The sequence below is a fragment of the Callorhinus ursinus genome, unplaced genomic scaffold, assembly GCF_003265705.2.
Source record: "Callorhinus ursinus isolate GAN/ISIS: 27379988/994484 unplaced genomic scaffold, GSC_fseal_2.0 scaffold71, whole genome shotgun sequence".
Classification (NCBI taxonomy): Eukaryota; Metazoa; Chordata; class Mammalia; order Carnivora; family Otariidae; genus Callorhinus; species Callorhinus ursinus.
Window position 1 is genome coordinate 544,687 of NW_027397133.1, and position 23,518 is coordinate 568,204.

The 23,518-nt window shown below is 46.4% G+C and overlaps 2 protein-coding genes, 1 long non-coding RNA gene and 1 other non-coding gene across 11 annotated transcripts in view; 1 reads left to right on the forward strand and 3 right to left on the reverse strand.

Moving 5' to 3' along the window:
- The window catches only part of SIGLECL1 (SIGLEC family like 1), a 17,430-nt gene extending 11,187 nt beyond the window's left edge, over nucleotides 1–6,243 (reverse strand). For 3 of the 8 annotated variants that reach the window (XM_073886476.1, XM_025849474.2, XM_073886480.1), the window contains exon 1: nucleotides 6,113–6,243. The gene's annotated coding sequence lies outside the window, so the exon portion shown is untranslated. Of the gene's footprint in view, nucleotides 1–2,151; nucleotides 2,245–3,229; nucleotides 3,358–5,334; nucleotides 5,502–6,080 lie in introns of all 8 variants that reach the window. The other 5 variants (XM_073886477.1, XM_073886478.1, XM_025849469.2 and 2 more) reach the window with 5 other exon arrangements.
- Nucleotides 3,824–6,086, forward strand: LOC141371406 (uncharacterized). Its single transcript, XR_012376349.1, has 3 exons — nucleotides 3,824–3,892; nucleotides 5,747–5,778; nucleotides 5,869–6,086. It is a non-coding gene; the product is annotated as an uncharacterized lncRNA (long non-coding RNA).
- Nucleotides 6,244–13,663: 7,420 nt separating the features above from the next.
- Nucleotides 13,664–13,767, reverse strand: LOC112807310 (U6 spliceosomal RNA). Its single transcript, XR_003204046.1, has one exon. It is a non-coding gene; the product is annotated as a U6 spliceosomal RNA (small nuclear RNA).
- Nucleotides 13,768–14,539: 772 nt separating this feature from the next.
- Nucleotides 14,540–22,923, reverse strand: LOC112806958 (sialic acid-binding Ig-like lectin 13). The gene is made up of 9 exons (XM_025849451.2): nucleotides 22,861–22,923; nucleotides 22,412–22,795; nucleotides 21,943–22,221; nucleotides 21,703–21,750; nucleotides 17,812–18,069; nucleotides 17,438–17,731; nucleotides 17,033–17,132; nucleotides 16,603–16,684; nucleotides 14,540–15,216 (listed from the first exon to the last, which is right to left on the reverse strand). Exons 1-9 carry the CDS (start codon nucleotides 22,910–22,912, stop codon nucleotides 14,992–14,994), a joined length of 1,722 nt encoding a protein of 573 aa, XP_025705236.1. The 5' UTR covers nucleotides 22,913–22,923; the 3' UTR covers nucleotides 14,540–14,991.
- Nucleotides 22,924–23,518: the final 595 nt, after the last annotated feature.

Genomic DNA, 23,518 nt, shown 5'->3' on the forward strand with positions numbered 1-23,518 from the left:
TCTCAAATGGAAATTTTCTTTTTTTTTTTTTAAGATTTTTAAATTTTTATTTATTTGACAGAGAGAAAGAGATAGCGAGAGAGGGAACAGAAGCAGGGGGAGAAGGAGGGGGAGAAGCTGGCTTCCCGCGGAGCAGGGAGCCCGATGCGGCACTCGATCCCAGGACCCTGGGATCATGACCTGAGCCGAAGGCAGACGCTTAACGGCTGAGCCACCCAGGCGCCCCTCAAATGGAAATTTTCGGATTTAAAAAAAATCCCAGTGGTCACCACTGGGTGGTACTCACTGGTTTTTGTCATAAACTGCAGTCTGCATAAGGACTCCCAAGACTTCATTCTAGTAATTTTATGGTTAGGGGCTAGCCATATTCCCAAATGTAAAATACGTGTCATCCAAAATCCAAATAAACCAATCAAACACTAGGCTTCTGACATGTTTTTTTTTTTTTTCACCAGATATCCTATATTTTTTCAAATTAATAACCTGTGTGGGCTTGGGCAAGTTTATTGGTTCCCATTTAGCATGTCCAATCAATAGTGGTTGAAGGGAGAATTTACATGCCTCCTGTTTCATAATACTAGGTAAGGTAAACGTTCCACAGTCAGACACAGTATCTACTTATATTTAGATAAAGGAGGAGACACAATCACTTTACATAAAATCTGTAAGTATTCCACCCCCTCAATCCTTGTATTCTCATATCTTCCCAATCTTAACTTACAATTCTCACTAGGACTCACAATGCATGGGCCTCCCAGCTTAAGGAACCCCAGATAGATCTCTTCTCCAGGCCACTTTACCACTAGTGTGCCTATCGCTTTGAGTCTCCAGCTGGGCATGGAGCCAAGGAAACCTACCAATTTTTATCTTGATTAGATAATGGAATCATCACCTCAGGCAATCTGAAGTTAGGGTCCCATTGTCACATTTGCCTTCTGGCTTTTGAAATTCCTCTAACCTAGGGCAACTAGAGCAGACTTGATTAGGATCCTTCAAAGTTGAGGGACCAGCTGGGGTTCGCCCTGGTCCACCCAAACTCCAAGAGCCCTGCCCTAAGACCTTTGTTTTGATCCCATCAATGTCCACTCTATTTCTTAATAACTGTTTAAAGATTTCCCTCTCCACTGGGATGAGTCCCTTTGACACTTCCCTTCATCTTTCCTGTTTTTTAAAAAGATGTTTATTTATTTATTTAAGAGAGAGATGGCAGGAGTTGGGGGGAGGACCAGAGGGGAAGGGACAAGCTGAGTGTGGAGTCCAACATGGAGCTTGATCCCACGACCCTGAGATCATGACCTGAGCCAAAATTAAGAGTCGGATGCTTAACCGACTGAGCCACACAGGGACCCCTCCCCTTCATCTTTCTTCATACTCCTGTGAATCACTCTAATTTTCCTTGCGACCTATTGTTTCAACATGGCTTTTCCCTTTAGTAGGAGCCCTGAGGCTAGCAGCCATAGCTCAGACTGGACAGAACCCAAGCTTGGCCCAGTGTCAGGATCCAACCCAGCCCTTTTCTTTACTTTCATTTTAGCTATTACAGATAAAAATAACCAAAGGATTGTATATTTAGCTTGTTTCTCGAGATTTTGAATTTCTTTATGTATCCAGTGAGTCAACTCTTCCAGAGTTGGATCCATAATTAAAAAAAAAAAAATTTGGTAACTTAACCTCCTGTAACTCATTGCAGAACAGTTGCATTTTCATGCCCATAAGTGACTTTGGGGACATGAAAGGTTCATCCTCCCCTGACTTCACATCCTTGCTCTTCCCAAAATTTATGTTTCACTGAGCCAGGTTTTCACAAATCTAATTTCTGATGCCAACTGCAAAGTTAGTGAACAGTCCAAAAAGATGCCCTCACTTCTGTCACTAACTGCAGATTTCAAAGGTCTCTAAAACCACCTTCACTTCTAACACCAACTCTGAGTTTTAAGGTCCTCAAGACTACTCAAGCTCTTATACTCATGATTATTGTGTATTGCGACTAAAGGATACAGATTAAAATCTGCCCAGGGAAGAAGCATATAGGGCAGAGTCCAGGAAATTTCCAACCAGAGAGTTTCTGTGGAATCATGGGCAGTATAACTAATATTTCCTGGTAATGATGTGTGACAATATGCATGGAATATGACAACCGGAGAAGCTCACCTGAGCCTGGTGCCCAGAGTTTTTATTGGACCTTAATCATATGGGCATGATTGACTGCCCCCATGGCTGACCTTAAGTCTCCAGCTCCAGCTCCTTTTTTAAAAAACAAAAAAGAGGGCGCCTGGGTGGCTCAGTTGGTTGAGCGACTGCCTTCGGCTCAGGTCATGATCCTGGAGTCCCGGGATCGAGTCCCGCATCGGGCTCCCTGCTCAGCAGGGAGTCTGCTTCTCCCTCTGACCCTCTTCACTCTCGTGCTCTCTGTCTCTCATTCTCTCTCTCTCTCAAATAAATAAATAAAATCTTTAAAAAAAAATAAAAAACAAAAAAGATTTTATTTATTTGAGAGAAAGAGAGAAAGCACAAGCAGGGGGAGGGGCAGAGGGAGAGGGAGAGAGAAGCAGAGCCTGACATGGGGCACGATCCCAGGACCCTGCATTCATGACCTGAGCTGAAGACAGCCCCTCAACCAACTAAGCCACGCAGATGCCCCTCCATCTCCAGCTCCTTCTTGGTGAGCTGATACCACATGATCCAAAGACCCCATTCTAAATCATACTGTTACATGATCTGGTGTGGCCCCTAATCACACTTTCAGACTCTTCAGTATGATGCCCCCCAGGCAAACAAAGACACTCCTGTCAGGAATGACATTCTAGGGACTTAGGGATTATCTTCCAGAAGCCAAGGGCAAAGGCCAGACCTTTCTTCAGGCTAGGTTAAATACCTTACTACACAGAAGGATAAAAATGCCAGATCCAAGGTAGCAGTTATTTCCAAGTTTGAGTGGGAAATATATTTGGGGAAAGGATAAAGAGGCAGTGTTTTAAATTTTAAGTTGGGTAGCAGATACATGCTCTTGTAATACCATTTTACATCTATTTATCTGAAATATTTCATAATATGTAAGTGAAAATTTGATCATTGTCATTTATATGAAAGTTTTATATATGTGTATTACATGTAAATATATATGTATGCTCATATATAAGTTATGTGTTCATATATAATACATAAACAGATAAACATAAATAAAACAAAGATCTGGAAAGATACATAGTATGCTGGTACCAGTACTTACCTATGGGTAGAGTCGTGATTAGAGAAAAGACGAAGTAGGGTTGTCAGTTTTTATTCTGTACACTTTGGCACTGTTTGACACACACGTATGCATTCATGCACTACAACCAATTCTTTTCATAAAGATGACTCAGTAAATGAAAACAAAGACAGGACTGCATAAGTAGGCCATAACGAAATTTTAAAATATTGTAAACTAATCTATTTAGCTACTAATACCCACCAATTTCACATGTACATCATCCCATTTATCCTCCCAAGAACGTGAGGCACTGAATATACAGACAATGGCCATACCACACAAGACCCGTGAGCCTCAACTATATGGCATATATGACTCTGATTTTGCACTTCGAGCAAACGAGTCCAGGAAGCCAAACCACAATCTCTGCAGCAACTGGCCCAGAATGGTCAGAACTTGGTCAATGAGCACCAGGTTCCCTATTTTTTGCCCCGGCTTCCAGCTCAGAACCAATCAAAGAAAGTCAAATCTGCTCCCAATCCAATTATGTAAGATGCCCCCACTTCTAATTGGCTAATCTTTAGCTTCCCCATGATCACAATCTCTATCTGAAACTTGTTTTTCCCACTCTGCTGCCTGCCTTTGAGTCACTGGCCAAATGCAAGGGACGGTGGCTGACTCTCTTGTCACAGCAAGCTCTGAGTAAGTAATTTGTTTGTTCTCATTTGGGTAGTCTTCATTTATTTCCAGAAACCCTGAGGAATTAAGTCTTATGATTTCCTCCTTATGGGGGAGGAAACTGAAGCTTGGAGAAATAAGCAATTTTCTTAATGCACTGAGCAAGTGTCGTTGGAGACAGATTTAAAACTCAAGTTCCTCTTTCTCCATACCAACTTTTTTTTTTAAGATTTTATTTATTCATTTGAGAGAGAGAGAGAGAGAGAGAGAGAGCACAAGCGGGGCAGGGGAAGGGCAGAGGGAGAGGAGAAGCAGAGGTCCTGCTGAGCAGGCAGCCCAATGTGGAGCTCAATCCCAGGACCCCGAGATCATGATCCGAGCCAAAGGCAGAGGCTTAACCGACAGAGTCACCCAGGCGCCCTGGCACTGCTTTTAAAATATATTCAAAATCTCACGACTTATCAGTCACCTCCACTGTGGCCACTCTGGCCCAAACCACCATCCTCTCTCACCCAGATTGCTACAGTAACCTGCTCACTGGCCTTGCTGCTCTACCTTTAGCCCCTGTCTGTTCTATTCCCCACAGTGGCAGCCAGAGGGAACCTATCAACACCTCAGCGAGATCCTGCCCCTTCTCTGCAAAACTCTCCAGGGGCTCTCATCTCACTCAGAGTAAAAGTCCAAGTTCTGCACAAAGCCCTCTCCCTTTGCCTCTCTGACCTCACCTCCTGCCACTCCATGGAGGCTCTCTACTTCCAAACACAGTCGGCTTCCTCTAATGAGTCTCCAGGAGCACAATCCCTAGTGACAGCACTCTCATTCATTCCCTCCAGCAACCGACATTTTGAGCTTTATGCCAGGCACTGTCCTAGGGGTAAGGCGGTAACCAAGAATAAGACAATCCCTGTCCTCATTCTCGTGTGGGAGGCAGACAATAAACAAGTTGGCAACCAAGATAATTTGATGACTATTAAGTACGACGGAAGGGAAATAATGCAGGATAACAAGACAGAGGATTACGGGAGGGGGCACCGTGGGGAAACGGCTTAGGTAGGGTGGTCAGAAAAGGCCTCTGTGAGGAAGGGACACCTGAGCAGAAACCTGGAGGGAGGAAAGCCACATCTGCTCCCTTTTTGCACTGCCAATTCCCCGCCCCCCTTCTCTGACTTAACACCCCATTTTGGATGTTGGAATGAGCCCTGTCTGGGTCCGGTCCCCGGCTTTGCTAGTAAATCACTGAGTAACCTGGGTCAGACATTTGCTCCTCTCTGCTTTTCCTCTGATTTCCTCATCTGTCACATGAGCGGGGTTTTTGATTTGACACGTAGCGATCCGCCCAGCCCCACAGTTCTGGTTTCTTCCCGCTCTTCTCTGCCAGGCTTTAGACCCGGGACGGCTCCTCAGGCGCCCTTTCCTCTCCGCCCCCCCTTACATTTCCCTGTGCCCATCACTTCTCTCCATCGTACCTTTGGCTCTGTCCCAAGGGCTCCAGGGTATTCCTGGTGCTCAGCACACTTCCGACTGTGTATCTCTTGGCAGAGCCTACGTGGCATGAAGGGCTTTCCCGACTTGCTGCGGAAAAGACTCACTCTGGGACAGCCGACCTACTCGGGCTGCCTGGAAAGCTGATGTTCTAGAAGAACCAAAGATAACAGTGAAGCTGATTAACTGGCTTACACTTGGGATAACCGTGCGACCAACGACCGAGCGCCTCACAGGGGGATTAACTTACCAGGAGACTGATTCAGAGGGCGCACAATTAACTGACTGACAGGGCAGGCTACCAAGGGGGCGGATTATCCGATTAACTCATTAACGGGTTTGCAAGGTGACTACCTGCTGACTCCTAACCGCACTAATCTGATCGTTAATCAACAGACCACCGGGGGATCCCCCTGGCTGCCCCTGAGGCCGACCCGGTGACCCACCGGGGGACCCCCCTGGCTGCCCCTGAGGCCGACCCGGTGACCCACCGGGGGACCCCCCTGGCTGCCCCTGAGGCCGACCCGGTGACCCACTCGGTGGCAGGCTGAAGGCAGTCAGGCTCGCGGTGAACGGAGGGGCTGAAGAGCCAGCGGCTGCTCTCAAGGAGCCTCCGCGGCTGACTGATCCAGAAGGGGTCTCCGTCCCCACAGAGAGGCTCGAGGCGCCGCTCTGGAGCCTACCCGTGCCTCTCTCCCACGCCCCCACACATCCCCCCGCCCCCACAAACCTGGCTGTCGAGCATGGGGCCGCCTGGCTTACAGAGAAGCCCCAGTTTGGGCAGTTCCAACACAAATCGCGCGCTCAACGGTCGCCAGGAAAGCCAACAGGCCCGGACCGGCTCGCGACGCCAGGCGCCTTTCACCTGTGGCGCGCGGAAGGCTGTGGAGCCGCTGGAGTCTCCCTTGGGCCTGCCCTCCGGCCTTGCATGGGCGTGTCTACCCTGCAGCCAATCAGCGGTTGCATGGGCCTATTCTACAGCCAATCAGCGTCGGGACAGGCCTCTGCTGCAGGCAATCAGCGACTACACACCTACTCCTCAGCCAATCAGAGGCTGCACGCGCCCTTACTCTGCGGCCAATCAGTGAGGCAGCTGCCGCCTGGCAAGCAGGACTTGAACCAATCAGGAGCGGCGGGCAGTGCCGTGGGGATGTGGGTGCCCGTTTTCTTTCCATGAGGCTTTTCTTGATGTTGCTAATGAAAACCACTCTACTTTCGTCACTCTGATGGCTCGGTTCCTCGTTCTACTCATTAAACACTTTTCTTAACCATTGAACATTTTCAAAACACTGCTACTAAATTATAGTTTTGCTTACGGTCTGACTACTTCACTAGAACGCAAGCTCACTGTGGGCAAAGTTTTGTCTTTTTTCACTGTGGTTTCTGGCATGCTTGGAATATTGAGGTTATTTAATATTCATCAATACGTTTTCATTTAATCATGAACAGGCCGAGGGGAGAGGAACTCAAAGTTTCGTATTAGTAGTATTAGACTCATCTTACTGAAATATAGCTCTGACCATGTATCCCCTGTATGTATGTGCTCTACCTCCCCTACTAGACTGTAAGCTCCTTCTGGGCAGGATCTGTGTCAGACTCATCTTTGTATTTCCCATAGTACTGTCAATAAATATTTCTTAAATGGACCACCACAACAAAAAAGTTTCATGTTAGCCATGTGTTTAGTTGGTCAGATACTGCCAAAGAATTTTCCAAAGCGGACAAACCAGTTTATACCTGTGCCAGTAACCTATGAGTTACAGATGCTCCACATCCTTGTCAACACCTGACAATAACTAATCTTTAATTTTAGCCGTTCTGGTGTTTGTGTAGTGATACTTTATTGTAGTTTTAATTGCGCATCCCTGAGGGGTAATGTTATTTTTATGTTTTTTTTTTAATTGAAGTTTAACCAACATACGATGATATATTAGTTTTAGGAGCACAATATAGTTGTTCAACAATTCTATACGTACTCAGTACTCATCACCCTACCTGTATATTTTATTATTTTTTAAATTTTTTAAAAGATTTTATTTATTTAATTGACAGAGAGAGAGACAGAGAGAGAGAGACAGAGAGAGAGGGAACACAAGCAGGGGGGGTGCGAGGGGGAGAAGCAGGCTTCCCGCGGAGCAGGGAGCACCATGCGGGGCTCGATCCCAGGAACCTGGGATAATGACCTGAGCCAAAGGCAGATGCTTAATCGACTGAGCCACCCAGGCGCCCCCTAACTGTATATTTTAATCCCCATTCTCTATTTCACTCATCCCCCCCATCACCTCCCCTCCTGCAACCACCAGTTTGTTCTCAGTATTTAAAACTGTATTTTTTGTCTTTTTTTCTTTGTTTACTCATTTGTTTTGTTTCTTAAATTCCACATATGAGTGAAATCATATGGTATTTGTCTATGTCTGACTTATTTCACTTAGCACTGTAACCTCCATGTCCATCCATGTTGTTGCAAATGGCAAAATCTCATCCTTTTCTATGGCTGAGTAATGTCCCATTGTATACACGTACCACAGCCTTTTTATCCGTTCATCTATCAGTGGACACTTGGGTTACCTACACATCTGAGCTATTATAAATAATGTTGCAGTAAGCGTAGGGGTGTATATATCTTTTTGAATTAGTGGTTTTTTTTTTTCCTTTGGGTAAATACCCAGTGTGGAATTACTGGATATATGATAATTCTATGTTTAATTTTTTGAGGAAATTCCATACTATTTTCCACAGTGGCTGCAGCATTTTACATTCTCATCAGCAATGCACAAAGGTCCCAATTTCTCCACAACTTTATCAACCTTATTTTTTCTGGTTTTGATAATGGCCATCCTAATGGGTATGAAATGGTATCTCATTCTGAGCTTGATTTGCATTTCCCTCATGACTAGTGATATTGAGCATCTTTTCATGTGTTTACTGCCCATTTATATAACTTCTTTGAAGAAATGTCTATTCAAGTCCTTCACTATTTAAAAAATTGGGTTATCATATTTTTTGTTGAGTTGTAGGACCTCTTTCTATATTGTGGATGTTAATTCTTTATCAGATATCTGATTTGCAAATGTTTCCTCCCATTCTGTGAGTCCTATTTCACAATGTTAAAGGTGTCATTAGAAGCTCAAAAATGTTCAATTCTGATGAAGTTCAATTTATCTCCTTTTTCTTTTGTTGCCTGTGTTTGTTGTCATATCTAAAGGATATTGGTCTGTAGTTTCATTTTCTTATAATGTCTTTTCTGGCTTTGGTATCAGGATAAATTTGGCCTCATTGAATGAGTTAGGAAATATTCCTTCCTGTTTGATCTTTTTGGAAGAGTTTGAGAAGGGGTGGTATTAATTCTTCTCTATTATTTTTTTCTAAAGATTTTATTTTTAAGTAATCTCTACAGCCAATGTGGGTCTCAAACTTAGAACCCCAAGATCAAGAGTCACACGCTCTACCAACTGAACCAGTCAGGCATCCCTAACTCTTCTTTAAATGTTTGGTAGAATTCACCCATGAAACCATCTGGTCCTGGGCTTTTCTTTGTTGGGAGATTTTTGATTACTGATTCAATCTTACTAGTTATAGGTCTATCAGATTTCTATTTCTTCATGATTGAATCTTGCTAGATTTTGTGTTTCTAGGAATGTGTTCATTTATCTAGGTTACCCAATTGTTGGTGTACAATTGTTCATAGTATGCTTTTATTATCTTTTTTATTTTGATAGAATCAGTAGTAATGTCCTCACTTTTATTCCTCATTTTGTAATTTGAGTCTTTTTCTTTCTTGGTTGATCTAGCTTAAACATAGGCCAATTTTGCTAATCTTTTTCAAAGAACCAACTTTTAGTCTTGTTGATTGTCTCTATTGTTGTTTCATTCTCTTTCAATCATCTTCATTTTAATCTTTTTATTTTGATCCTTCTGCTAACTTTAGGTTTAGTTTATTCTTCTTCGTCTAGTTCCTTAATATGTGAAGTTGGATGGTTTATTTTAAGTATTTCTTCTTTTTTAAGGTAAGCATTTACAACTTTACATTTCTCCCTGAGCACTGGTTTCACTGCATCCCATGAATTTTGGTATGCCATGTTTTAGTTTTCATTTGCCTGAGGTATTTTCTAGTTTTCCCTGCGATTTCTTCTTTGACCCCCTGGTTGTTTAGGAGCATGTTTTTTATTTCCACATATTTGTGAGTTTTCCAGTTTCCCTTCTTGTCATCAATTTCTAGTTTCATTCCACTGTGATCAGAAAAGATGCTCTGCATAATTTCCAACTTTTCAGATTTATTCAGACTTGTTCTGTGGCAAGAGGAGTCCTCCTTCCCCTATTGCAATAACCCTCCTTTTTTATTGCAATAATCCTTTTGAACAAAGTCTCTATTTAAATCCATTCATTTTTTTGTGTGGCAGACTGAAGGGTGAAGCCCAGCCTCCTCAGCCTGGCTACAAGGGGCCCTTGGAGAGCAGATGCCAGCCAGAGTTTCCAGGGGGAAAATTAACCTTGTGTCCTTTATCTCAGGTTCCATCTATTGCAGACTGACTGTCCTTGCCCAAAAAGCTACCAAGTCAACGCCCACATCCTTGCTTTGTACCTGATGTTATCACTCCCTGGGCTCCTTTTCCTCTCCTCAGCTTGGCTAACTCCTGCTTGCCCCTCAAAGTGGAGCTTGAAAGGAGTTTCCCCTCAAAAGCCTTTTCTAACCCTCTTCCCACCCCTGAGGCAGAGGTCAGAGCTTTCACCCTTGTGTCCTCAGACCATGGGCTCTACTTATCTGTTTAATATCTTATGCCCATCTTAGAGGAGGCTCATCACACTGTGTTTTAATAGGTTGTGTATTTCTGTCCCTTCTCTGAACCCCACTGATGAACTTGAGCTCTTCTGAGGCAGAAACTGTATCTTCTTCCCCTTGAAGTTCCCAGAATATAATAGGCATGCAGTAAAAATTTGGAGAATGAAGAAATGGGGAGAAAAGTAGGGATTTCTCAAGGCTTTCTTCATGAATGTGATGCAAAGGAGCGGAAATGTACTTAATTGTCTTGTAACTGACCAGGAGTGAAGTGGTGTTTGTGGTAACCTTGAAAAGAAGAACTAGAGAAACTTGGCCATTCTGTTGAAGTATCTGTGTGAGTGCAAATGAGGGTGGTCCTAACCCAGTGGTTCTCAACCGGGGAGCTTTGTGCACCATCTCCCCCTCCACGGACATTTGGCAATGTCTGGAGATATTTTTGATAGTCAAATATGGGTAGGGGAAGCCCCTGGCATCTTGTGGGAAAAGGCCAACGCCCTACTTAACATCCTACTGTGCACAGGACAGCCCCCCCCACCACCATGAAGAATCATTCAGCCCCTTATGCCCAAATATCAATAGCACTGAGGTTGTTAAGCCATGCCCTAATCCAATGCATGGGAAACTGCAGAGCTGGGGCGGGGGGTGTCAGATAGGGAATGCAGCTTGTCTGAGGAGGTGGATTTGAGCTGGTTCTCAAAGGATAAGTATGTGCCATAAAGATGGAGAAAGGAGACACTATCACAGTGAGATGAAACCGTGCGAACGAAGCAAGGAGAGCACAACAGGGCTTGGGATGTTCCAGGAGTGGCAAGGATGTGGCTGAGGTGTGTGAGGGATGGTGGCTGAGAGAAAGGGGTGAGGCAGGTGACAGTGAGATTGTGGAAATTCCTGAGTAGCTCTCCCTGGAACTGACCCCTCATCTGGAGGGAGAGGGGCAGGCATAGAAGGGTGTTTAGCAGGGAAGGGACAGATGGGCTGATGGGGAGCCTGGAGGCTGGGGAGGTAGCTGTTTTAATGGACCTAGGGAAGAAAGGTCAAGTGAGACCTGATCTGGGCATGCAAAAGAGGGGGCAGATCAGGAACTTGGTGACTCATGGGAATGGGCGATAAGAGAGGGGGAAGTGAAACAAAACCCTGGATGTGAAGAATTGAAATAGACCTTATACTTCTCCTTTGCTCACTTGCACATTAATGGCCTTTCCTTGGGACCACAGGGTTGGTCACCCACTTGATTAGGTGCAGTGGAGAAACTGACATGTGTCTACAGGTTGAAGCCTAGAGGTCGTTCGACCAGTTGAATGATTACCTGGGCAGAGTTTGGTCCTTGACTGAGTGCGCTTTGACCAGGATCCAAGAGCTGCTCACCACACACTGGGCACAGAGCCTCCCTGTGTGCATTAGGTCAGTGCATTTTCAAAACCACCAGATGAGCTAGGGAATGTTGTTATCCTCATCTGAGGGAGAAGCAAGTGGAAGCAGCAACAGGTTAAGTGGTGAAGTGGGTGTTTGAATCCTGAATGACTTTGAAGAACTTAAATTATTATTTTTTTAATTAAGGGGAAATTCATGTAACATAAAATCGATGATTTTAAAGTGAACGATTTAGTGGCATTTAGTACATCCACAACGTTGTATAACTACCACCTCTATCTGATTCTAGAACATTTTCATCACCCCAAAAAGAAACCCTACACCCATAAAACAGTCACCCTTTCCACAGTCCCTGGCAGCCCGTAATCTGCTTTCTGTCTCTATGAATTTACCTATTTTACATATTTCATATAAATGGAATCATACAATAAGTGACCTTTGTGTCTGGAGTACTTCACTTAGCATATTTTTGAGGTTCGTGTATGTTGTATGTATCGGCTTCAGCCTTTTTTATGACTGAATAATATTCTGTTATATGGATAGACCACATTTTGTTTACCCATTCATCCTTTGATGGTCATTTGGGTTGTTTCCGCCTTTTAGGTATTATGAAGGGGCTTCACAAAGACCACTTAGATGGTCTCTAGACCCAGTGATTAAAGCTACGGTGGAGAGATGAACAGGATCTGTGGGGTTCCAGAGGAGGGAATTCCAGAGTCTTCCCCAGGATAGCAGGAAGGGGGGCAAGAAGACTTCATGCTGGAAGTTGAGCCTTGAGTACTACTGGACCTGGTAGTTGCTCCTTGGGGCACATTATACCGTGTCCAAGGGGGCCTCATGGCCTCCAGTGGGGGAGGAAAAGATGCAGACTCAGCAGATTCAGGAAGTGGTTCAGATAGTGTCCTCTTAGAGGAACAGCCAGAAAGGAGTGTAAACCAGTGTCTATGAGATTGGAGAAGAGGAAAAGGTCTGTTTCACAAGAGCCTGGTGAGTACCAACCAGAAATTGTGCTCTGGTGGGAAGCTGCAGTTAATGGAGGCATGGGAGCATGACGCTCTCCTTGCCAAGATGGTGGGTATCAGGTGGCATGCCCTGTGCAACATTCCCATATCCTGGATGGAGAACCAAGGGGAGAACCAGACTTGAGGGGAGACATGGAGCCAGTTTGGGATGCATTGAAAGTGAGGAGCCTGTGGTCCTTCAGGGAGACATGTCTAAGAAGACATAGGGATTTAGAGTCCAGGAGAGAGTCCTGAGCTAGAAATATGAGCTGGAGGCCCCAGCAGCGCCCAGGCATGTCGTCCCCTTGCATTCAAAGTGCAAGGCATTTCAAAGGTTTCCTGAGTCCACTTCATGGGCTGTGTCCAAGACTGGGCTCTGAAAACACAGGGCCGGACATAGTCCCTGCCCTGGGGGAGCTTATAGTCTGGTGGAAATCAGAGTTAGATAATTACAAGATAATCTTTTAAAAATCTTTTTTTAAAGATTTTTTAAAGAAACCAAGAGTCCTACACTTAACTGAATGAACCACCCAGGTGCCCCATCTTTTAAAAAAATCTTAATATAAATTTTGTTAAAGAGTACTTTTCATACAGAGAAGGGCACAAATCACAAATGTTTTACTAAAATATCTTTCAGAGAGTGACTACATCTGAGCAGTTAGGACACAGATCAAGATACAGATCTTTACCAAAAGACCCCAGGATGTCCTCGCTGGCCCCTTCCTGTCACTACCCCCCAATGGTAATCAGTATCTAGACTTCTAATACCAAAGATTAGTTTTGTCTGTTTCTAAACCTTTACATCAAAGATGTCACATAGTGAGGACTCTTGTGTCTGGATTCTTTCACATTATGCTTGTAAGATTCTTACATGTTGTACAAAGTTGCTATTTGCTTCTTCCATTGCATGAATACTCTGCAGTCTGTCTACCTGTCTTACTGTTATGGGCATTTGGGCAGGTTCCATTTTTTCATGGCAACCATGGCTGCCATGAACATTCTCGTACACATTTGGTGAACATTTGTATGCACTTCTGTCGGATACACACCTTGGAGTGAAATTGCTGGCTCCGTGCTCAGTGTTAGTAGAGAGTGACAAACATTTTTCCAAGGGGGTTGTACCAATTCTCACTCCCCCCCACCCCCAGCAATGTATGAGAGTTCCAGATGCTCCACATCTTCACCAACACTTGATATTCTTGCACAGGGGTCATGTTAATTTTCTCTGTATCTTTCCAATTTTAGGATATGTGCTACTGAAGCATACTTGATATTCTTTAAGAAAAAAATTTTGTTGTGGCAAAGTATAACATAAAATTTACTGTTTTAAGTGTACAATTAGTGGAATTAAGTGCATTCACATTGGGCAACCATCGCCATCATCCGTTCCCTAGATGGATGAGATTCTGTACCCATTAAATATTAACTGTCCATCCACTCCTCCAACCCCCCAACCCCTTGGTAACCACTATATATTACTCTTTTTTTGTGGTAAAAAAAAACATAAAATTTACCATCTTAAATATTTTTAAGTGTGTGGTACGGTAGTGTTAACTACATGCACATCATTAAGTTCTAGGAAATCTTCATCTTGCAGAACTGAAACTCTATCTACTGAAAAGCACCTTCCTACTTCCCCTTCCCTGGGGCCCCCTCTACCTTCTGTTTTAAAAATTTGATTACCTTAGATACTTGGTATAACTGGAATCATGCAGTATTTGTCTTTTGGTGACGGCTTATTTCACTTAGTGTAATGTCTTCAACACTTGATATTCTTGATAATTGTTTTTATTATTTTAGCCAATGTGGTGGCCTTTCAGTGGCCCAGCATTGGAGTCTTTACTCACATTTCCTTGACAACTACTGACGTTACCCACCTTTCAATATGCCTATGGGCCCTTTGAATATTTCGCTTTTTTGGGTTGTCTGCCTTTTTTTTAAACTGATTTTCGGAAGATCCTTATGTATTCTTTTTTTACTGTGGATGAATCCTTTGTTAGATACATGTATTGAGAAATACCTATTCCTGCCAGAGAGTTACATTTAGAAATAGATTTACTTTTAAAAATAATACATGACACCTCCCCCCAAAAAAGAGAAAAGAAAACAAAAGACAAAATAATACATGCTCAAACGTTGATATCTCCCTCCATCCTGAGGTAAACTTAACACATAAGGATGTACTTAACAATGCCAATGATGCGTTTTTTCCCACTGGACAATATGCCCGATGAATATTATCCCCCATTTTACAGAGGAAGGAACACAGGAAGGCATGGGGGAGGTGAAGTGGCTTGCCTGATGTTTGAACACAGGAATCTGTGACTTTCAGCCATTCCAAGGAGCGTCACATTCCCATTTATAAACTTGGGCTCAGAGGGCTGTCAACTTCTAAGGAATCAAAGTCTGACATACATTTCTTCAGAGATGTCCTGTCCAGGCTCCAGTCAGAGCTGGCCCTCCTGGAGGCAGGGGGCGGGTTGGGGTCGTCATTTCTGGATCTTGATCTCTGCATACTCAGTGGTCTCCTGGTCCTGAAAGTTCTGTGGTTTCAGCCTGTGAAAGCTGAGGTTGGCGTAGTGGAGCTCCTGCTCCTTCTCAGAGGGGGAGGTGGCCCCAGCTGGGGGCAAGGGGTCTGAGAAGCTGTCTGACCGGGGTTTGCTCAGGTGATCCTGAGTGGAATGAAGGAAAGGCACTGGAGCTGGCCTTTGAGTCTGGAGAAGAGAAGTGGGGGCTGTGTGGCACTTACCCATTTATCCACTTCATGCCCATTTCCTGAGCATCCATCCATCCGTTCATTCATTCACTCATTCATTCATTTGTATCTTTAACACATTTTCATCATAATGGCATTGAATCCTTACAACTCCCCCCACTCCCCTCTGGATGATATAACTGTTATCCCCATTTTACACATGCGAAAACAGAGTAAGCAAGGTCAAGAAACTCTTCAGCACACACGACCTCTGACCTCAGACAGCCTATCAGGGCAAGGAGACAGTATCAAATTGTCTCACATACACACACATACATGCAAATGATCTAATTGCTATTTGTGATCTGACGCACAGAAGCAGCATCCACCCAGGGGCTCCCAGAGTACTGGAGACAGGCCTGTGATTATTACAGGGAGGCATGATGACCGTCTGCCCGCATAGGGCAGGGGAATATTTAAACTGGAGTATGAAAAGTGATTAGGGGTCTGGCCAATGCAAATGGGGAGGATCAGAGGAAATCATGCATGCAAAGGCACAAAGTCACACAGAACGAGCCCTGCCTGGGGATAAGGAGCTAATTTTGTGGGCAGGGGCAGGAAGTGGGCTGGAGGACTTGGCAAGGGACCGGTCACAGAACACCGAACCAGGGAAAGTGGACTACGTGTCTAATATGGTAGCTCCTAGGCACATGTGGCTACTGAGTACGTGAAACATGGCAATTCTGAGCAGAGGTGTGCCATGAGTATGAAATAAACCCTGGATTTCAAAGACTTAGTGCAAAAAGAAGAAGAAAACAAAGGAAGAATGCAGACTATCTCATTAATAATCTGTACATTGATTCTTGATGATATGATGGTGAAATAATATTTTGAATATATTGGGTTAAATAATATAATACATTAAAATTGATCTCATGCTTCTTTCTACATTTTAACTGTGGCCATTAGTAAATTTTAAGCTATGTATGTGGCTCACATTATCTTTCTGTTGAACCATGCTAATCTAGACAGTGGGGAGAAAGCACAGGGGTTACAGGTGTTTGGGGAATTTCTTGCCCAAATCTTGGGAGGAGAGGTGGAGAGGTGGAGTTGTGGAGTTGAGGCCAGTGGCCCAGCAGGGAGACGGTGAGGGCTCAGCAGAGAAGGGACTAAATGGAAAAAAAGCTTTGCTAAAAAGGGAAATGGGTGGGACTTGGTCCATCACTGGCTCTGGTGCATGGAGGAGAGGGGAGAGAAAAAGGTGACTCTGGGGTCTCTGAGTTGAGTGCAGCCAAATTTGGGGGGGTCGGTGAGGGACTCATCTTTTGGCATGCTGAGTGAGCCGCCCCATGGTCCATCCCAGGAGAGGTGTCCAGGTGGGACGCCAGATAGAAAGGCCACTCACCTGGGAGACTGTCTTCAAGGCCGGATGGACGCCATCCCTGCGCAATGCTTTCTGGCTGGATTTCTGCCTGTAGGTCTTCACTCTGAGGGGAGAGATCAGGGCCTTTCAGTCTGGCTGCTCGCTGCTGGGAGCCTGGAAGGATGACTGACTGAGGCAGGGCATGAAGGCTGATGTTTGGCTGCAGACACCAGGAGGAGAACGCATGCTCCCTCCTTCCTGACAGTGGGAACCCCTTGTGGGGAAGAGACCACTCCCGGCCTCCATGTCAGGAGGCTAGATTCCTGATGCCTCTTGGACGAATTGTACTCTTCCCTGGCTGCATCACCTCGTCAGGTTTCTTCAGCTCTGGGCTTTGAGTTTGGGAGATTCTTTGAGTCCCCTCCCTGCCCAACCCCATGAGGCCTTCACCCAAACCAGGGCCACCACTCACGCGAAGAAGACGATAAGGCAGAGACAGAGAGCAAGCAGGGCTGTGACTCCAGCTCCCCAGATGGCCCCCTGAATCACACCTGTCCTGGACCCTGGTCTCCCTGCAGGTAAGAGACCTGGGGTAAACTCCAGCCCCACCAAGCTGGCACGTGAGCATCCAGCCTTCTGGAACCCATGACCCAGGGGTGTGCCCACTTCTACCCAGGACTGGCTCCTTTGTCCCCTACCCCTCTATGTGATCCCAGCCTTCTGTTTCCCTGGCCCCTTCCTCAACCCCTCCCCCCGCCAACCTACAGATGACTCTGACCTCTAGTGCCCCTTTGCCTGAGTCAGAACCACTTCTCTCCTCAATGTCTTCTAGGGTCCTGGTTCATGCGCCCCCTTCCCTGGGCATCACCCTTCATACCTCCCTGACCTGGCAGCACCAGGATAGCCATGCTCTGTTTTCCGTGGGCATTCCGGGCCTCACAGCTGAGTCTGAGGCTGGAGCCCAGCGGCCCTCTGAGGCTCAGGGAGCTGTTGGCCCAGGGCCCCGCAGAGCTGGAGGTGATGGTCCAGGAGGCGTTGCTGTGGTTCCCCTCCAGCAGCCCCTCCCCCAGCCGCCAGCGCAGAGAGGGGGGCAGCTGGGATTGAGCAGAGCAGTGGCAGTGCAAGTCCTCACCCTCCCAGGAGCAGGAGGGAGCAAACAGCTTCGGGGGGTCTGTGGGAGGACAACAGAGTATCAGAGGAAGCCCCCCTCCCCAGGGCCCAGGCATTCTTCCCAGGTGTGTTTCAACTCACTCTTCACAAGGAGGCTCAGGGACGCTTCCAGGGACCCCAACAGGTGCTGAGCTCTGCAGATGTATCTCCCATGGTCCCCTAGTTCCACCCGGGGCAACTCCAGGACCCCAGGATTTGAGGGTTGTGAGGGCTGCAGGGTCAGGCTACCCCGGGTCCAGCTCACCCTAGCAGAAGGGTTGCTGTCCTCAGTGCAGACCAGGTGCAGGGGCTGGCCCTCCTGGACTGGGAGAGACGAACCGTTGCCCAGAGCCTCAGGTCCTGGAAAGACAGAAAGAAAGCTAAGCCCTGGCCCTCACTAGGGGTATTCTCTCTCTGTCTCTCTGTCTCTCTCTGTCTCTCTTTTCCTCACATCATGTAAATCTGTTTCTTCTCTTCCACCGCATGATCATTCGGACAGCCGAAGGGCACAGGGCTGAGAACAGGCACCACAGCCTTTGCAAGAGGCCCAGGTGCATTCTGTCTTTCACTAAGTTCACTAAGACCTGTCTAATTTAGTTGTGTCTGAGAGTCCACAGTCTTGTGAGCGAGACACCCAGAATCAGGTGTCATCAAGCAGCATGATGTGTTTTGTGATGGGAGTACAGTGTGCTCGGGGAACCCTGAGGATGGGAGTTCAGTGAGATTGTCAGGTCAGGGAGGGCTTCCTGGAGGAGGAGAGGCTTTTAAAGTGGAGCATGAGAGGGGCCGGGAGTTGGCATGGAAGGACATTGCTGGAGGCAGGCACAAAAAGTGCAGCTACAGCTGGGGTGCGAAATGGCCCTGCATGCTCAGGGAAGAACAGATAGTCTGTAAGGCTTGAGCGAATGTGTATGTTTGGGAGTGTTGACATATGATGCTACTGAGGATTCAAAAAATAATAATAGATTGGGGAAAGACAGAGGTGTGAAAGGAAATACTGATGCATGTAACAGTGGTTTACCGGTATGTATTTAACAACCAATTCATTGGGGAGGGGAGGGAAAAAATTTCTGATTTGCCAATTTCCTTGGCATAAATACTTCCTTCTTGGCCGATTTCAAGCACCCAACGAAATGTCACTGAACGCAGAATTGGGAAAACATGGATACAATTGGCTCTTGCCAGCCAGTGAGAGCCAACTTCAGTACGCCACTCAATGCAACACCTCACCTCAAAAAACCATGTTTTCGTCTGACAAAGTCACCATATGCTAAGTCAAAAGGCCATTATTAGGCTGGAAATAAATCCCTTCAGCTAACACACAGCTGACTTCTTTAATGTAAAAAGATCTTCTTCAAATCATTAAGGAAAAGTCCACAAAGAAATACAAATGATTCTTAAACATAATGAAAGATACACAATCTGTTTAAAAAAGGATAATTCAAGTTAAAAGGACAGTGAATTCACTTAAAGATATTAGCAAGGATGAAAATGTTCAGCGGGTTGGGATTATAAACAGAACAACTTCCCGTACAGGTGATTTGGCAATATGTAGAAATTACAAACATACCCTTTGATTTGGGACTTTTCTAGACACATGCACACATATGGGGAATGTTTATACAAGTTATTTGTTACAGTATTATTTGCCTTAACAACAATCTGGAAACACCATGGCTTTCCACCAATGGGAACTCATTGAGTAGTTTACAGTATAATATACTTCTTTTTTTAAAATTTTCTTATGGGGCGCCTGGGTGGCTCAGTTGGTTAAGCGACTGCCTTCGGCTCGGGTCATGATCCTGGAGTCCTGGGATCAAGTCCCACGTCGGGCTCCCTGCTCAGCGGGGAGTCTGCTTCTCTCTCTGACCCTCTTCCCTTTCGTGCTATCTCTCATTCTCTCTCTCAAATAAATAAATAAAATCTTTAAAAAAAAATAAAATTTTCTTACTGTTATGTTAATCACCATACATTATATCACTAGTTTTTTATGCAGTGTTCCATGATTCATTGTTTGTGCATAACACCCAGTGCTCCCCGCAGAATGTGTACAGTATAATATACTTCTAATTGGAAGACATGGAGTCCTCAGTAAGAACGAAGTTTTCCTACGTACGCATGGAGACAGTAATGTACCAACGTCACTTACTTAGTTGGGACAAATGCATCATGGTGGTATTAAAACTTTTAAAGACAAGGAAAGCTAGACGAGGGCTTTATGGAACCTCTCTGTACAATGTAAACCGAAAATTACTCCACCATGAAAAGTTTATTAAAAAATAATAGCTAAGTGAGGGACACCTGAGTGATTCAGCCGGTTAAGTGATCAACTCTTGATTTAGGCTGAGGTCTTGATCTCAGGGTCCTGGGATCAAGCCAAGCCCTGTGTCATAGGGCTCCGGGCTCAGTGGGGAATCTGCCTGAAGATTCTCTCGCTCCTTCTCCCTCCGCCTCTCCCCCAGCTCCAACGCGCGCGCGCGCGTGCGTGTGTGTGTGTGCGTGTGTGTGTGTGTGTGTGTGTGTGCGCGCGCGCGTGCGCACATGTGTGCTCTCTTTAAAATAAATAAATCTTTTTAAAAAAATAATAGCTAAGTGAAATAGCCAGCTGGAAGAAAGACAAACACCAGGTAATTTCACGCATATGGGGAATTTAAGAAACAAAACAAACAAGCAAAGGCAAAAAAGAGAGAGGGAGAGACAAATAAAGAAACAGACTCTTAACTCTACAGAACAAACTGATGGTTACTGAAAGGGAAGGAGTGGGGAGTGGTGAATCAGGTAAAGGGGACTGAGGTGGGCACTTGTGATGAGCACCAGGTGATGGATGGGAGTGATAAATCACTATATTGTATACTTGAAACTAATATTGCACTGTACGGTCACTAACTGGAATTTGAATTAAAACTTAAAAAAATAATAAAGATGCAGAGCATGTATATAGCGTGGTGTGTACATATGTGTGTGCCTTTAAACGTAGATGCATAGATTATATTTGGAGAAATAACCCAGAGGGGAGGTACTTAGGTGCTGAACGTTATTTTATTCTTATTCGGTTTTTCTGGGGACTGGATAGTGTTCCCTTCAGGATCATATGTCTAAGCCCTAACCTCCAATATGGTGGTATTTGGAGGTATTTAGATGGGCCTTTGGGAGGTGATCAGGGTTAGGTGAAGAGTAGGGGCCACGGGATGGTATTAGTGCTCTTTTTTTTTTTTAAAGATTTTATTTATTTATTTGTCAGAAAGAGAGAACGCACAAGCAGGGGAAGCAACAGGCAGAGGGAGAAGCAGGCTCCTCGTTGAGCAAGGAGCCAGATGCAGGACTCGAACTTAGGACACTGGGATCATGACCTGAGCCAAAGGCAGACTGACACTTAACAGACTAAGCCACCCAGGAGTCCCTGGATTAGTGCTCTTATAAGAGGAGATACCAAAGAATGAACTCTCTTAGTTGTGTGAGAGAAAAAACCGCCAGAAACCAGCTGTTTACCAGGGAGTGAACTCTCACCGGGAACCACATTGACTGGACCCTTGACGTTGGACCTGCCTCCAGAAATATGAGGAATAAATGTCTGATGCTTAAGCCCCTCAGTCTGTGGTATTTTGTTATGGCAGCCTGAGCAGACCAAACACATTGTATGCTTACTGTTTTAAACAATAACATTATAATGTGGAAGGGAATTGCAGGAGTGGAAAGGGTCCAGATCTGAGGGGAATGGGGCAAGGTTTGGGAGGGGAACATAGCTGGGGCACTGAGGACGGCCACCCCTATCAGGCATGGAGGTCATGCAATACCCTTGAGAGCAGGTTCAGTGGTGGGGAGAAGCCAGTTTGTATGCTGAGGAGCCAGTGGGGTGCTCCCCACCTCTGCTGTCCCCGCATCTGATCTGAGCCTTTCTCCTGCCTGAGTTCTAAAACCCCAGCTCTGCTCTGAGGGGCGGAGACAGATGCCGCTTGCACCACCACCAGCCCAAGAGGAAAGGTTGTACCCTACCTGCGCCTTCTCTTCGGAACACACTGATGGTCAGGTTCTGGGGTGCATCTGATAGATAGACATAATTGTTTTCAGAGGCAGGAAGGTGGGTGTTGGCCCTTTTCTCCAGGAAACTTCAGAAATGAGAAAGGTGTGGAGTCGGGTGTTTTCTTTCCTTCCTCCCCAGGATTCCAGACCCTGCCTCCCCCTCCCCAACACCCACAGCCCTCAGGGACCCTGGCGTTCTGGCCTGGCACTCACAGGACACGTTGAGCTGGATGGTCCTCTCTGTGCTCACACCAGCTCCGGGGAGGGTCACCCGACAGGTAAGGTTGGTGCCGTGGTCCTGGGGCCTCGGGGTGAGGGTGAGCACGGAGGAGTGGCGAGTCTTGGAGCCCCTGGAGGTGAGGGCGGCCCCGATCCAGGAGAAGGTCGGGGGTGTCCCCCTCTTACAGGCCCATGGCACACTACAGGTAATGTTCTTGGGGTGGTCAGATTCTAGGGGCCCCTGGGTGTGGATGTCAGGTATCTGTGTCAGAGCTGAGGAGGAGAGAGACAGAGATCCTGGAGTGGGACCCTGAGTGTGCCCCTGGAAGCAGCCTCTACCCCAGGGCAGTCGTCTCCTCCCCAGCCAGGATGGAGATCAGGGGGGTCCCTTCCCAGCCCTGCCCCAGGAGCCCTCAGGACCCATGCATGGGACATGTGTCCTCTCCTGGACCCCGTTCCTTACCCGTCACACGCACGGAGAGCTGGTTTTGTATGTAATTATATTGCACATAAGGCCCTCTCTCCACCCTGAAGAAGTATGTCCCCGAGTCCCTTCTCTGTGCATCTCTGATGCCCAGGGAGCAGTTGTAGCCCCGGGGGCCCCCGAGGAGGTGGAATCGGCCCTGGGTCTCCTCCTGCACTTCTCGATCTGGGTTGTTTGTGGCCACTAGAACATGCTGGCTGTAATCACTCCCTTCCTGGAACCAGTAGCCATAAGCTGGGTCACCGTCAGTGTATTCGCGTTCGGGGTAGGAGAAGCTGCAGGGCACATGCACACACAGGCCCTCCTGCACCTCCATGGTCCCCGGCACTTTCAGCCAGAATCCTGAATGCTGAGCCAGGGGCCCTGTGGGGAATCAAAAGTCAGCAGCAGCCCCCGCCCGCCTGGCCCCCTCCCCTCGGCCCACTCACCTGCCCACAGCAGGGGCAGCAGCAGCGGCAACAGCTTTGGGGTAAGAGTCATGGTGCTTTTGTGTCACAGGACAGAGAGGAAGCCCAAGTAGGAAGCCCAGGGCTAATGTCTGAAAGGTGACTGACCACAGAAGAGGAAGTTGGCGCTGACACGCTGTTGATGACAGCATGGACCTTGAAGATTTACCACTCCTACTTTCCAGATAGGGTCCCCACCATCCACCGCCCCCCACCCCCAGTCCCTGTCCGTGGCCTCTGTTCCTACCAGGAAGGCAGACACTACCTGGCCAATTACAGCTTCTAGAAGCCCCAGAAGGTCAGTCCTTCCAGTTGTGGGACACAGCAGGGGTGAGCAGGGGAAACTTGAGGCATGAAAGATGGGGGTGGGTTCCCCCCATGCCAGGTGAGGGAGGTGATGTATAATTAATCAATGAGCATGAAACCTGCATCATGAACATCTCCTCCTTTTAGGGCCATGGAGTCAAAGGGGAAAGGGACAGACTCTGTCTCTGTTCTTCAGAACTTCCCTAACACCCAAGGAGATGGAGAAACTCCAGGCTGCAACAGCTCCTATTGGTACAGTGTGAGCTGGTAGAAGCATAGGCAGGGGCGCCTGGGTGGCTCAGTCATTAAGTATCTGCCTTCGGCTCAGGTCATG